We start from the raw sequence: 15220 nt of genomic DNA, 5'->3' as shown, positions 1-15220 counted from the left end.
TACCCATGAAGTTCTATGAGGGTAAAAACAAAAATACTATAAGGTACTTAAAGATGAAGCCATTGAGTCTCCAAGACTGAATACTTATGACTTTATAAGACAGATTAGAGAATATAAACACGAATATACATTTCACACATCGAATGATAACCTGAACAACTACAACTCTGTCAGAGGAGATCCATCAATCTTGGAGCTCCAGAACCATACATCAAAACAAATCTCCTTCCTTTTTATCTTACCCAATATGTGGTGTTGTGCTGTTATCAACAGAAAATGAACTAAGACAAGACATTCAGTAATTCAGGGGAAAACATGATGGCTTGGGGTAAGGGAGGTTCGATGAAGGTTAAAGAAGTACTAGGAGCTTTATTTAAAAGATGGGACTAAAAAGTCCTTGATGGACCTATTGCAGTTATCTAAGAGGTCTGGGGTAGAAGATGACTTTGAAGACTTCCAGACAGTCATGAACATTCATAACTGTCATTGGTACAGTTATGAAAGACTAAACAAAGAACATAGGAGAGAGAAAAAAACAGTTCAGTTTTCAACAAGCTGAAGGATCATACTAGATATCAGGTAGGTAAAACTTGGTGGGAGGATTAAAGCAAAGATACACAGGTGGGAGGCATTAGCCCAAATATCTAACTTAAATTAAGAATCAGATAATCTAGAGAGAAAAATAGTTAAAAGAGAAGTAGCTGAGGGACTCAGAAGAGATAAACTTAGAAAAGGGCTACACAAAAAGCAAAATCTTCCTTTAAAACTAAGTAAGTATAGCTGGGGGTAGTGGCACATGTGTTTAATTGCAGCACTCAGGAGGCAGAGGCAGACAGATCTCTCAGAGTTCGAGGTCAGCCTAGTATACACAGAGAATTCCAGGACAACCAGAGATATATATTAAGACCATGTCTTAAGTTAAAAAAAAATATATAAGCATGGACAACGTGGTTCAGAGTTGTTATTAAGGATTCTGGCATTATGGCTGTCCTGCCCTGTCAACTGGCAGAATGCACTCAGGCAGTACCCTAGTCAGCACACAGTTGCAAAGGACCCCTTAAAAAGAAAGACCACGCCCACTTACACTCTCTTTCCCCCTCTCCCTCTCTCCTTTCTGATGTTCCCCTGGGGCAGACAGGACTTATCCTGTCTCCTTTTCTTCTGTCCTCTCTGTCTCTGCATCAATTTTCTTTTTCCCCCTCCCTCCCCCTTTTAATAAAACTCCTCACTTAAGCTCTGTCTGTCTGGCATGTTTGTCCCTCACCTCAGTCACCCTCATCTCAGTCACCCTCACCTGCCAAGGAATCCTCCAAGGTTCCCTTCCAGCTTTATCATAACAGCTGTAATCCCATTTCTTAGGATTCAAGTTCAAGGACTCAACTACATAGATCCTGTCTCCAAAACTCAAAAGAAGCAAACAATATGTATAAATTACTTGCTTCATTTTTACATTTCCAAAAATGCCCAAGTGATTTAAGTACATGAGTTAAGGATGAAAATCTAAATTCTCATTAATTTACAAATTACTATTAGAAAACATCAAGAAGACAGATAAGGTACATAGAGGTCGGTAGTTGATTTCTGTTTTGTTTTTTACTTTTGGGGGGCCTGCCACCCACCTCCCAAATAAATGCACAGAGACTTATTCATACCTAAGCTTGATTTGTTTCTAGACAACTTTTCTAACAAATTGTCCCATTTCTCTTTAACTATACTTGCCTCTTCTCTCCTTCTCCTTTTCTCGCTCCTCCCTCCTCATTCTCTTCCCTAGATTTCTATTTATTCTGTCTGCCAGACCACCTATTCCTCTCTCCTTCCTGGCTATTGGCTGTTCAGCTCTTTATTAGACCATTAGGGTGTTTTAGGCATGCAAAGTAACACAGCTTCAGAGTTAACAAATGCAACATAAAAGAATGCAACACAACTTTATAGCATTAAACAAATATTCCAGAGCATAACTGAATTTTAAACTGATATTCCACAATAAAGTTCAGCTAATTCAATTAGAATAATCAAGAAATAAACTCATTTAAAGAATAAAATAATGGATATGATGGAATTGGTATAAAGAAACATTTCCTGCTCCATGGCACCAGTGACTGGCTTGTGTACCTCCTGTCTTAGGAAAGCAGTGGCACCCTACTGTTGCTCACTTCAAAGAAGATGAGTTCTGAAGAATACAGGATCATACCTATACATATTTCGTATATTTTCTGCTGGAATTACAATCCTCTCAGTTTTCAGAATCTGTTGAACAAGTTCAGACAAATGGTAGCTTTTACAGTGAATTAATTCTTTTGCTGAAATTTCCACATCACATATCATTCGGCCACAGGTTGCATTTCTTTCACCAAATCCACTCCGGCTCTACAAGACAGGAACAAAAAAACAAATCCCATGAAGGAGCAAATACTGAGAACAATCTGCTGGAACTGCCCCCAAAATTACAATATTGAAATTCTGCTTCTACTTATAAATCATATGCTTCTGAACACCTACTGTGTTTCATTCTATATCACAATGAATGAAACAAAGATTCCTGATTATATAATTAACATATACAACATGTTGTATATGAAGTCAAACAGTTTTAGAGGGCATGAGTACATGGCAAAGAAAACATCACAGTAGGGTAAGAAACAAGGAATTTGGAGTAGAGTGATCAGGGAAGACCTTACCAACAAGATGCCAAATAAAGAAAACATTGAGCTTTGCATGATGGTTTATCCCTTCAACACCAACACTTGAAGAATAATGCTTGGGGAATGCCATGAGTTCAAGGCCAGCCTGGGCTATGTAGTGAGCATCAGCCACCACCTCTCTACCCCCTCCTCCATCTCAAAAAACTAATACCCAAACAAACAAAAATTTCAAAGGGGGCAGAGAAGCAGCAGTTAAGTATTTGAGTAAGTGCAAAGAATGATCTTGTCACCTTAAAGATATGAACATAGGTAAAAGGAACTGTGGCCCCAACTCTTGATTCCTAACAACAGAATTCCCTGGCATTATAAAAGATAGATTCTAAAATTCTCTGCTGAAGCAACCTGTCCAATTTACTTGTAACATTTAGGAAAAATAAGATTTCAAGCATAAGCACTATCACACTTAGTAAGAAAGTGCTTCATACAAGAAAGCACTAAAGCCTAAATATACAAGCAAAGCTAGACCTTGTCTCAAAAAGAAAACAAAACAAAAAACGATAGGCAGTGGTTGTTCACAACTTTAATCCCAGCACTCAGGAGGCAGAGAGATTTCTGTGCATTCAAGTCCAGCCTGGTCTACAAGAGAAAGTTCCAGGACAGTCAGGAATATTACACAGAGAAACCCTATCTCTAACACCACCGAAAAAAAAAAAAAAAAAAAAAAAAAAAAAAAAAAAATCAAGAGGCCAGCCTGAACTACAGTAAACTCTCAAAAAACACAAAATAATAAAGAGTAAATAAAAAGGGAGTGGAAAGAGGGGAAAAGAGGAATAATAAACTTTAAAATAGACAGGCCTTGGGTCCTGAGCTCAAATCTCAGTTCTTTCTCTTTCTAGTTAAATGATCTCAAACTATTAGAATATCTACAAATGAAATAAAAGTTGCTATGAAAGGTAGCTCCAACAGAAAGTGCTTAGCTCCCTTCCACTAAATTTTCCCACTTTCAACCTGAATAATACTCAATGATTTCAGAGCCAACCAAGCCTGCACAAGGGCTATCTATCCCTTTTAGCCAAAGTGGAAAAAAAAACATGCATGCACTATCTTTCATCAGTGGTTTAATTCTTAGATTTAATTGCTGTTTTTTAAAAGTACCAGTGGCCTTTATAAATACAATGCTGGACTCAAAGAAATCTAGTGCCAAAGTTAAACTAGCACTACAGAAGTGGGTGGGGCGCTAAAAATTATCCCCAGAGTCGAGTCACTGATATAACAGCTTCATGCATTAGTCATTTTTTGCCTAAATAAATCACTTCATTTGAAGCTATAAAACGCTTTTCTAGTTCTGTCCAGGTTTATTAGTTATAACTATCTGTAAAATTACCTTTTCTTCATTAACCAGAAGTATTTGGCTGTGCTATAAAAGTTTACAGGAATGACAGGGTAAATACTAAATTCCTCTCGCTGACAATTTTGTGTATAGGAGGTTGAGAACCATCACATGCAGTGCCTGGCAACATTTTATTTATTCATTTCAGGTGTTACTTGTTTTTTTCCTCTTTATAGATCTTCATGCAACAGAACAAATTCCTAAGCATAAGACAGTGCATTTCCTAGTAGCTACTCCCTATTTAAAAACCAAATAAGTGAAACTTTGAAATTATTACCCCAAGTTTCGGCATGTTGGATCGCCTCAGTCGACCTATCTTGGACCAGTAAGGAACTTTGCACACATTAATTCTTTGCAGTAGCACTTCCAGTTCAAAACCACAAATATTATGACCCTAGTCAGAAAGAGACAGCCAATCACATAACGAACACAAATTAGAAGATTTGTCTTCAAATGCACAGAATTTCTTTGCCCTTTCTTGCTCTGGTCTCTAATTGAAAACATCAAGAGCTTACCTCCAGTTGTGGTCCTTCCTCCTTCAGGAATTTATTCATCAGCAGCATTCATTAGTCTTGACATTAACTAAGCAGCTAAGGAGATTGCTAGAATAAACTTTATTTTATACTAACTGATGCAAAATTCATATGGTATCTTTTCATCAAAATTCATATGGTATCTTTTCACTTACCACTTAAGTCTTGCAATGTTGGAGGGAAATGCAAATTTTAATGTCCTATACCTTTTACGTGATCAATGAAAGCATCCTTAAAGAGAAAACCTGTGTTGTATACATTCACACAGGACTTTTAAGAAACTCTATTCAATTTCTTTAAAAACTGAGCATGAACACTACTACTTTGGAACTTTAATCAATGTGCAACAAAATATAAATACTAGTGAATAGTTTGAAAAACTTAAAAGCAAGGAAACAAACTAAACAGTAGTAAAGTTATAGGTCTAGAGAGATGGCTCACGGGTTAAGAGCACTGGTTGCTCTTACAGAGGACCCGGGTTCAATTCCCAGCAACCACATGGTGGCTCATAACCATCTATACTGGGATCTATGCCCTCTTCTGGCATAAAGTCAATAGAGCATTCATATACATACAATAAATAAATCTTTAAAAAATAGTTAATACAATCCAAGTATTCATTTCTATAATTTCTAATTTGAAAATTTGAAAATTTTGCACATAGCTAGGCTTAATAAAAATCAGAGGTGGTATCAAATAATTCAGATCAATCCATAGATTATTAATTTTAATTAGAGATATATACCACCACTTAACATAAACAAAATCTTAGAGACAGAAAGTAGAACCAGTAGTTGGCAAGGTCTGGAGAAATGGGGAAATAATGATCTAAAGTAGTGCTTCTCAACCTTCCTAAAGCTGTGACCCTTAAATATAGTCCCTTATGTTGTGGTTAACCCAACCATAAAATTATTTTTATTGCTACTTCATAACTGTAACTTTGCTACTGTGATGAATCATAATGTAAATATCTGTGTTTTCCAACTGTCTTGGGCAATCCCTATAAAAGGGCTAACTCTCCCCCCCCCCCGCCACCGCCCCAAAGGGTCAAAACCCATAGGTTGAGAACTACTGGTTGAGAACTACTGGTCTAGAGTTTTAATTTTAAAAGATAAAGAGCTACAATGATAGCAACAGAGTAATAATGGAGGTGGTGACAATTACACGTTATGAATGCATACAGCACCAGTGAATCTACATTTAAAGGTGGACAAGATGACCAATTTTAGGTTAGAAAAGGTTACCACTCTATGAATTAATATAATACATAAATTCACATATCTGTATATTTATGGCAGTTTATCTATTAATAAAAGACCAGAAGGACAAGATAGAAACTTATTTCTAAATTATTAAGGCTGGGGTCTCACAAGGATCATATCTTACTTCTGGATTTGTCATGTACTTGTCTCTAATATGTTAGGCTGGGTATTCAAGTCTCAGTAACATCTACTTGGGATTCAACAAACTGTTTTTAAAGGGTGTGTAAGTGTCTACTGCTAAGTCACAGCACTATAGATAAAATCTTCTTGATACTTTAGAAACAGACCCTGAAATAACGTAAAATTATGCAGACTTTGGCAACAATCCATACACAGACATAAGCAACAGTACTACCAAATAAGGTATCCAATAGGAAAATTAGGTTGAAGACACAGTAAACATTCCCCTGTCTCTTTTTTCTGACCAGTGTTGATCATAGAACCAAGGACCTGGAACTTCCACATAAGCACTCTATCACTGAGCAATATCCCAAGTTTCTCCATTTTTTTCTCAAATGTCTAAGTATCTCTAATTTGACATCAAAAGGTCAAAAGTAATTTGACATCAAAAGTAATTGATGTAACCAATTACTATCACGTTTAAAATATAAGAATTGATAGCCTACCTACTGCTGAAAAAGCAAAAACAGTATAATTTGATTGATCCATTAACCCAGACAAGAGAAAAAAAGAATTCAGATCAAGGAGCATCTAAACTAAGGAAGGTCAGAGGATAAAAAGGAAAAGGTACAAACCAACAGCAAATTACTAGCTACACAGTCCATTGAGAATACAGCAAATTGTCAAGTGAAAAAAATAAAAAATACTCTACCCCTGAGCTCTCAGAGAGCTCCACCAAGCTCTTAAAATTAAAATATTTACTTTTGTATTGTAATTTGTCCCAAACCAAGCAAATCAATTAGAATTCTGAAGATATTAGCAATTTATATATTTTTACGTATCAAGTGTACTACAAGAATCTAGCAATTTATATATATTTGCTTACTAATGTGCTACTTTCTAAATGTAGGTAAGTGAATATCCTGAGCTGACTACTAATTCAAGAGCTGTTTTTACACCAGGAAAAACTACCTAGTATGGGCTAGGACTATCCTTCCTTAGCTAGATGAACAAATCTCACCAATACATGGGGTCATTTAATTCTGAAAACATCCTTTAATATTCAAAAGTAAATCACCAATAAAAAGTAAATAGCCAGAAAAGAATAAAGGAATGAAAACACTTCCCCAAGACATGAGCAAACACCTACTCACCACAAGAATATCAGGGTCAATTTTGTGAACTTTTGCAAGGAAAAATCCTAGCAAAGTTCTTTCTGTTGCAGCAACCTCAACCTTCATATTCTGTTAACGTAAAAAAAAAAAAAAAAAAAAAAAAAAATCAATCAAGATTTTAAATCACCGCATGGCTTATCTTCTTGCCCAACCAGGGTAAGACTGATTTCTTAGGGTTAAATATAATCATTCACTTCAAAACCAGACAGCAATGAAACTTCTGATTCCAGGTTTTGCATAATAATAACCACACACAAAATCTCTGAGGACCTCATTCTAGTAATATGCATGTAAATCAAGCAGAAATTTAAGTGCTAGGCAACATCAAGAGCAGAAATGTCCTTCCACAGAGACATGTTTGTACATTGGACACATTTTAAAGCACATAAATCAGAGTGCCTTTCAAAAACATTACTTTCTTTGCTATCTAATCCCTGGAAGACTTTGCTGTTTATGCATTTATCAAAGAAATCCCAAGGATTCTATAAACTAATCTCAAACAGCAGTGTGTGAAAAACAACAAATAAGAAACCAAAACAAACATGTACTAAAGAATTGCAATGTCTTAAATAGAAATATCTAGCCTCATACAAAAGGCCTCAACTTGGATTAGTGAGTAGCTATCTGGTACACAAAACTGCTCATATTAAAACACTTTTAAAACAAAGGTGGATGAGTACTATATTTTCTAAAACTAGCTCAGTTTTTTAAAGTGTCAGATTGATTTTAAGGGAATTTTCCTAGGTCATTTCATTTGAATAGGTAATTTAGGACAGTTCACAAATGACATTAATAATAACCCCTACCTATAAGAAGCCAATTGAAATAGAATTAAGTGAACCTGACAGACTGCACCATCTAATTTTGTCAAGTGAGGATATTAATGAACAAAATAAACCTACAACTGTTTCAACACTATCATTTCAAAAAAAATGTACTATTCAAAAGCTACATCCTTTAGAGTAAATGCATTTATTTTTATAAAGAACTCAGATCATTATACTGCTTCCTCCTGTCCTTTTATTAAAGACTTATAATACCAACTTCATAGAACATACTGGAGTCAGAAATCACCAATGTGTTTGCGTCAGAAAACACCAACCCTGTCAGTACATGACTTTTTAATACCCACAGCACTCCCAATTCTACATCATTTCCCTCAAGTTGGAGAAGAGCTCTACCCAACATAATCCCAAAATATGTGATCACTTTGGAAAAGCTTCCATATACACTAACTGAAGGTAGGTTTAAATGTATCCATGTCATAATTCCATCATCTTCAGAAATTAATTTAAGAATTATTAAACATGTTTAATATTATATTCCTAATTCATTTTATCAAGTAATTACTATAGTCCAATATACCATAATAGATTTAATAAAGTAAAATATTTTCATATTCTCTTTCCAAACAAACAGATATTCTACATTTAAAGGGAATGAGTATTTACCTTTCTCTTAATGACTTCTTTGAAAGCACATGGGAAAATACAGTCCTTTGGTTTAGACACAACTATAGGAAGGAAAAAACAAGACTATCACTCACCTTAGACCAATTACAGATACTACATACATCTAAATGGAAATTGCTTTAAATATAATTTTTCATGAGCCCTAAAGATTGAATATCAAGATCTCCAATCAGCTAAGTTGTTGGACCACAAAATAATAGCCAAAAAGAGATCTTTCTATGTCTCTATAACTAAACAAAATACTTTGTGCAAGCATTTGTTTTCCATCCAAGTTAGAATGGAAGAGTATACTAATCTTTCCCAAAGGAAATCTAAATACCACCAAAGCCTCAACCAGAATAAAACAGAGAAACTTAGTTCTATCTTCTCAAAATTGAGAGTTACACTGGATCAAGGTTTCCCCTTCTATACCAAAGGCATGTCCCATTCATAACAGGCATTCACACAGTGAAATATACAGAGGGGGTAAATAAATGCATGCTGAAATTATTCAACAACTATTCTCTTCCATGTATTTCCCAGGCTATTATTGGTATTACTAATACTCAGAAAGTCAGACCAATAGACTGTTCAAAAGAATCTCTGCTTCTGGAATAGAAAAGAACCCAGGAAATATAAAATGCGTTCTTACTTTCTTTTTAAAGAAAATGCTTATTTAATCAACCAAGAACTGAATATGGACTGTTGACAAGACTCCTTGAACACCAACTCACAAAATACACACATACCTCATTCTATGGAACTGCTGCACCCATTGAATTTTATACATAACACAATTCAATTCCAGTTTGGCAATACTATAATGTCTCACAAATAGGTAAAAATTCATTTATTCCTGGACATTTTGTCTCATTACATAGATTTTGCACAATTAAACTCAAGGGTCTACAGCGTAAGTCAAACATCTTTACTAAAATGCCCTTACTCTCAAAAACAAGTTTCAAAAGACAAAGTTCCTGATCACACAAAGAAAAGTCAAATCAGAAAAGAAAAATCAAACTATTAAGCAACACAACATTAAAAATACATACCACAAAAATGTGTTTGAAAGGGAGGCTTTGGAGGTGCTTTATCTAATGCAAAGCCATGATGGACCAGAGCTGCGATAGCAATAATCTGCAAAGAAAGGAGTGGGGAAAATTAGACACCTAGTAGGTTTTGCATTACCACAAGAACAACTGGGAACCATGAAATGTACTTTAATACATATAAATTCTTTTTACTTTTTTAAAAAAAGTATTTAAAGCTCTAACAAAGGGTTAGTATCTACAACATAGAGAGAACCAAGCACCAAGAAAATAAATAACTAAAAATTGGGGCTTGGAACTAAATAAAATTCTAAGAAGAAGAAATACAAAATGGCTGAGAAGTATTTTTTCAAATGTTCAACATCCTTAGCTATCTGGGAAATGCAAATTAAAACTGTGATGTCCACTCACTGATAAATGAATACTGAAAATGTGATACATACACACAATGGTATATTATAAAATTCTCAGGCAACAGACAGAGCTGGAAATAATCATTCTGAGTGAGTTAACCCAAACCCCGAAAGACAAAAATGCAGTGTTTAAATCAGAGTAGTCATAGACAGCAGAAAACTAGTAAGTAGCCAAGGGGGTAGATTTCAAGGGCAGTGAGACAGAACTCAGGTAATATGAAAGGGAAAGAAGGAATAACTGAGTGGGAAGGGTTAAACATGGTGGGCAATGGGAGACCAGGGAAAGGACAAAATATATGGAGGTTAACTAACACTAAAGGCATTTGAAAAAGCCATATGGGAACCTACTACTGTAGAAGTTCTCTGTAATATGAACTTACATATAACAAAAAAGGAGTTCAAATGGAGTTTCTCTATTACCAGTGGATAATGCCTGTCCCAGATACCAAAGGATATCAAATACAAAGCCCAGTGTCGATATAGGTTGCCTCTTTTCAAGTTATTGGTTAATGGGATCCCATGTATCACCCCCAAATATTATAGGTTATCACTAATAATCTTGGTTATACTCCAAAACTTGACAGTTAGACCCTATTGAAAATGACAGCACATACCTGACTCACAAAACATGAAAAAAAGGTGTTACCAACCTGTAAGTTTTATCCATAAAAGCTAGCGTTAATAGTGCCAGAAGGTTCTATTTATGCTACTTGGGAAGAAAAGTAATGAACACTCTTATGCAGCTACAGTAACTACTCTGGCAAGATTTGCCCATTGGTACAATAGTGATATTATCTTATTTAGGATTTCTATTGCTGTGATAAAACACCAGAACCAAAAGCAACATGGGGAAGAATGAGTTTATTTCAGCTTACATTTCCAGATAATAGTCTATCACTGAGGAAAGTCAGGGAAGGAACTAAAAGCAGGAACCTGAAGGCAGGAAATGAAGCAGAAGCCATGAAGGAATGTTACTTACCTGCATGCTCTGTTATGGCTTGCTCAACCTGCTTTCTTATACAACTCAGGACCAACCTAGTCAGAGGTCCATTTGTCTAGGGGAAATGCATATACCCAATCCCTACCACCACCCACCACCCCTCCATCCCAAACTAGGCCCACACACACAAATCATTAATCAAGAAATGCCCTATTGACTTGCCTACAGAGAATGTAGATGGAGATATTTTCTCAATTTTGGTTCCTCTTCCTAGATAACTACCTTGTGTGGAATTGGAAAACAACAACGAAACAGAAACAATACAAAAAAAAAAAAAAAAAAAAAAAAAAACAAGAACTCTCCAGTACATATATGAATGTTACAGGAGTAACCAGTCACTTTCTGATTGGATTTTAAGCTTGATATATAAGACAGACCTCAAGATTGGTACTGTCCATTGACTGGGCTGTGAATCCCTGGCTAGCTATGTCATAGGCCCTACGGGAAAACCTGATACTATTATTCTGCTAAATGGAAATAATATTAGACAGCCCCTCACAAGTTCTTAATACCTAAAGAATAGTGCATCCAATAGAAATCCAAAACTAGTCAAAGTGCAGAGAATAAGAGGCTGTGGGGTGCTCACCTCTAAATGGACATCTACATCACAGCTTATTCCTCAAGGCTCAGGGATCATTGCAGAAGAGTGGGAAGAAAGATTCTAAAAGCCTACGGTAGTTTGAATGCAATTGGCTCCCATAACAAAGGGAGTGGCACTGTTAGGAGGTGTGTGTTAGGAGTGGCACTTTGTTAGAGTGGGTATGACCTTGTTGGAGGAAGTGTGTCATTGTGGGGCTGGGATTTGAGGTTTCATATGCTCAGGCTACCACCTAGTACATCAGTCAACTTTCTGTTGCCTGCAAGATGTAGGACTCTCAGCTATTCCAGCACCATGTCTGCCTGCATACCACCATGCTCCCCACCATGATGATAATGGACTGAATCTCTGAAACTGTAAACCTGCCATGCCAATTAAATGTTTTTTGATAAGAGGTGTTGTGGTCACAGTGTCTCTTCACAGCAATGAAAACGCTAAAAGCTAGAGACAGTGACTGTCAGCATTGAAACATTATTTGCTGGACATGACAGGCCACTGTACACATGAAGACAGTGGCTATAACTGCACATACAAAATCTGCCCAAGAACAAACCAGCCAGTTTTTTTTTTTAAGGGATGCAGCCTTTGAAAGGCTAACCTTGTTCCAGTAGATGGAACTCTACTGGTGCATACACAGGCTAAGTGAACACAGAAAAATAGAGAGAACACATACAAGTTGAGAGGGAAGCATGGTGGGGCAATAGGAGAGGAACTGGAAGAAGGGAATGAGGATGTGGATTTAATGAAAACACATATGCATGCCTAAGAGATTCCCAATGGAAAAAAGGTGTGTGTGTGTGTGTGTGTGTGTGTGTGTGTGTGTGTGTGTGTGTGTGTGTGTGTTACATGTGTGCAGGCGCTCATGGAGACTACAAAAGGATCTTAGATCCTCTGGAGCTGGAGTTACAGGTAGCTGTGAGCTGCCTGACATGGGTGCTAGAAAGCACACTCAGGTTCTCTTCAAGAACAGCATGGATTGCTGTTAGGCCATCTCTTTAGGCTCTTCTAACTTTTATTGGGAAAATATTTAAGCAGATTTAAATTTGAGTAAAAATTATTCAAATTAATTCCCATATACTCACACTCAGGTTTCAATTATCATTTTCTCCTAGAACTGTTTCAGTATGAAACTTTGAAAGTGTTTTTCAACCTTAGTACTACTGATATTTTGGGTCAAATAATTCTTTATCATGAGGGCTGTCCAGTGCACTATACAATGTTAGGACTAACTCACTAGGTACTAGTATCGTCATCCTTGTTTCCCACATATCTCTGAGTCATACCAACCCAAAACATCACTCCACATTGACAAGTACACCTTCAATAGAAAAATGTTACCCTGTCAAAAACCATCACTCTAGCAGGAGGAAGGACCTAGACCCTACTCCAAATGACTTAACAGATTTTGATGATCTCTCCTGGAAGGCACCACCCTCCCTGTGGAGTGGAGGGGAATGAGATGGGAGTGGGGTTGGGGGATATGGGAGGGAGGGAGGGAGGGGAGAAGGAAGGGAGAGGAAACTGGGATCAATATGTAAAATAAGAAAAAAAATAAATATATATAATAAAAACATCACTCTAAAAGACGTTTTAAAATTTAGTAATTTTTTTTTAAATCTGTGTGTATCTCTGTGTACCGTAAGATGGTAAGACCCTATTACAAAAGACACCCCATACTTGAGACTTAGGATATAAAAGCAAAAAAAAAAAAAGATCAAAGTGGTAAACCAATGGAAGTTTCATTCATACAGGCCAGCTTTAAAAGTGCCAGAAGGGTCTATTTATAATACTAATGGAGAAAAATATTGAACACTCTTACCCAGCTGCGAACCCTAAAAGCTAGTGGACTGGAGGTCACAGTATGCACAGGATTTCCTAGGGCTGGAGTTACAGTTAGTTGTGAGCTGCCATGTGGTGCTGGGAATTGAACTTTGATACTCTGGCTGAGTAGTCAGTACTCTGGCCATCTCTCCAGCCCCTGACAGTTTGTATCTCAATAGGGTTATTTAATTCTTTCTCCTATCTCTGTAATGTCTACAAATTCAGTTAGATCAAAAGATTTGCTCAAAACCAGGTTCAAATTTCGGGCAAGATTTTAGATGTGCTATTCCTATTAGAAGGCACTCAAGCCTGCTTCTGTTTTAGTAGTATTAGTGGTAACTAATGCTCACTACTTAAACCAGTGGTTCTCAACCTTCATTATGCTATTAGTTTTTAATACAGTTTCTCATGTTGTGATAACCCCCAACTGTTGTGGGATATATGTGCCCTGTGTGAAGATGTATTGTACTAAAGAGCTGAATGGCAAATAGTTAGGCAGGAGAAGATAGGCAGGATTTCTGGCATAATGGCAGGGATGAATCTAGGTGAGTGGGAGTCTCCGTATAGAGAAGAGGTAAGGAACAACATGCCAGAATGTAGATTTTAAAATATGAGTTAATGTAAGTTAAATTAACTACTTAGGAAAAAGCCTAAGCTAAGGCAAAGTTTTCATAGTTAAAAGCAAATCTCCAGGTCATTATTTGCGGACTGGCAGTCCAAATATAGTTTGATAAGAAAGCTTTTTACACCAACTGCAAAATTATTTTCTTGTTACTTCAAACCTGTAATTTTGCTACTGGTAGGAATCACAATGTATCTGACAAGCAGAATGTATGACATGTGACCCCCCAAACAGGTTTGCAGTCAACAGGTTGAGAACTGACTTAGACCCATTTCACAAGGGATTGCAAATCGGTAATTTTTCCTGATCATGTACTGAAAGCTTCTAAGAGCAATTCCATACTTCAATTAGCTGGCTTCCAGGACACCTTATGCCAGAAAAGTCAGGACAAATACTTGATTCATTCACTTTTATGTTTTTCAAATGAGTTAATTCCCTAGCTTTCCTCATAAAGTGACTAATGTGCTAGTATTATTTGACATTTATGTATTTATTATAAATTAGGAACTTCTGTATCTGATATTTCCATCTGTGGCAATTATTCTTCAGGTCCTCATACTGTCCCACATTTTGCAAGAGGGAGACTTTTCAGTTTGTTTCCTGAGTCATATGTAACTTTAGTAAACTTCAATATTGCCCTTGTTTTCTGATATAACAAAGTGTTCCAGGTTTATCTTACACATTTTCTGCTCGGAATCAGCCTTTTCTCCACAAAGACTTATTCACTTTGTTAAGAAATGGTACATGAGCTGGGTCTTGGTGGCGCACACCTTTAGTCCCAGCACTTGGGAGACAGAGGCAGACAGATCTCTGTGAATTAGAACCCAGCCTGGTCTACAAGAGCTAGTTCCAGGTCAGGCTCCAAAACTACAGAGAAACACGGTCTTGAAAAACAAAAACAAAAAAAAAGAAAAGAAATGGAAAATGAAAGGAAAGGTACATGAAAACATCACTTTGGGAATGGATATTTCTCTTAATTTGAACAAGTATGAATTAAACTTTTCCTCAATGCTTAAAAAATTATCTCTGGCTATCTACTATGTTAACTGTTACCTGAAGACCAAAGGCAGGGAGCAGAGTTCAGTGCTAAAATGATATTATCATGTGCAAAATCTGGAGTCAATCCTCAATACTATCAAAAATA

The 15220-nt window shown here is 36.5% G+C and overlaps 1 protein-coding gene across 1 annotated transcript in view; it reads right to left on the bottom strand.

Moving 5' to 3' along the window:
• Pola1 (DNA polymerase alpha 1, catalytic subunit) overlaps nucleotides 1–15220 on the bottom strand; it is a 151957-nt gene that overhangs the window by 104706 nt on the left and 32031 nt on the right. Inside the window, exons 16-20 of the mRNA XM_051179271.1 lie at nucleotides 9626–9710; nucleotides 8574–8635; nucleotides 7102–7191; nucleotides 4310–4426; nucleotides 2192–2367 (exon numbers count right to left, since the gene is read on the bottom strand). Of these exons, the coding sequence (XP_051035228.1) occupies nucleotides 2192–2367; nucleotides 4310–4426; nucleotides 7102–7191; nucleotides 8574–8635; nucleotides 9626–9710 (530 nt within the window). The remainder of the gene's footprint in view (nucleotides 1–2191; nucleotides 2368–4309; nucleotides 4427–7101; nucleotides 7192–8573; nucleotides 8636–9625; nucleotides 9711–15220) is intronic.

Source organism: Phodopus roborovskii, unplaced genomic scaffold, assembly GCF_943737965.1.
Source record: "Phodopus roborovskii unplaced genomic scaffold, PHOROB, whole genome shotgun sequence".
NCBI lineage: Eukaryota > Metazoa > Chordata > Mammalia > Rodentia > Cricetidae > Phodopus > Phodopus roborovskii.
The sequence above is the reverse complement of the archived record's forward strand: the minus strand, read 5'-3'. Positions and strand labels throughout refer to the sequence as shown.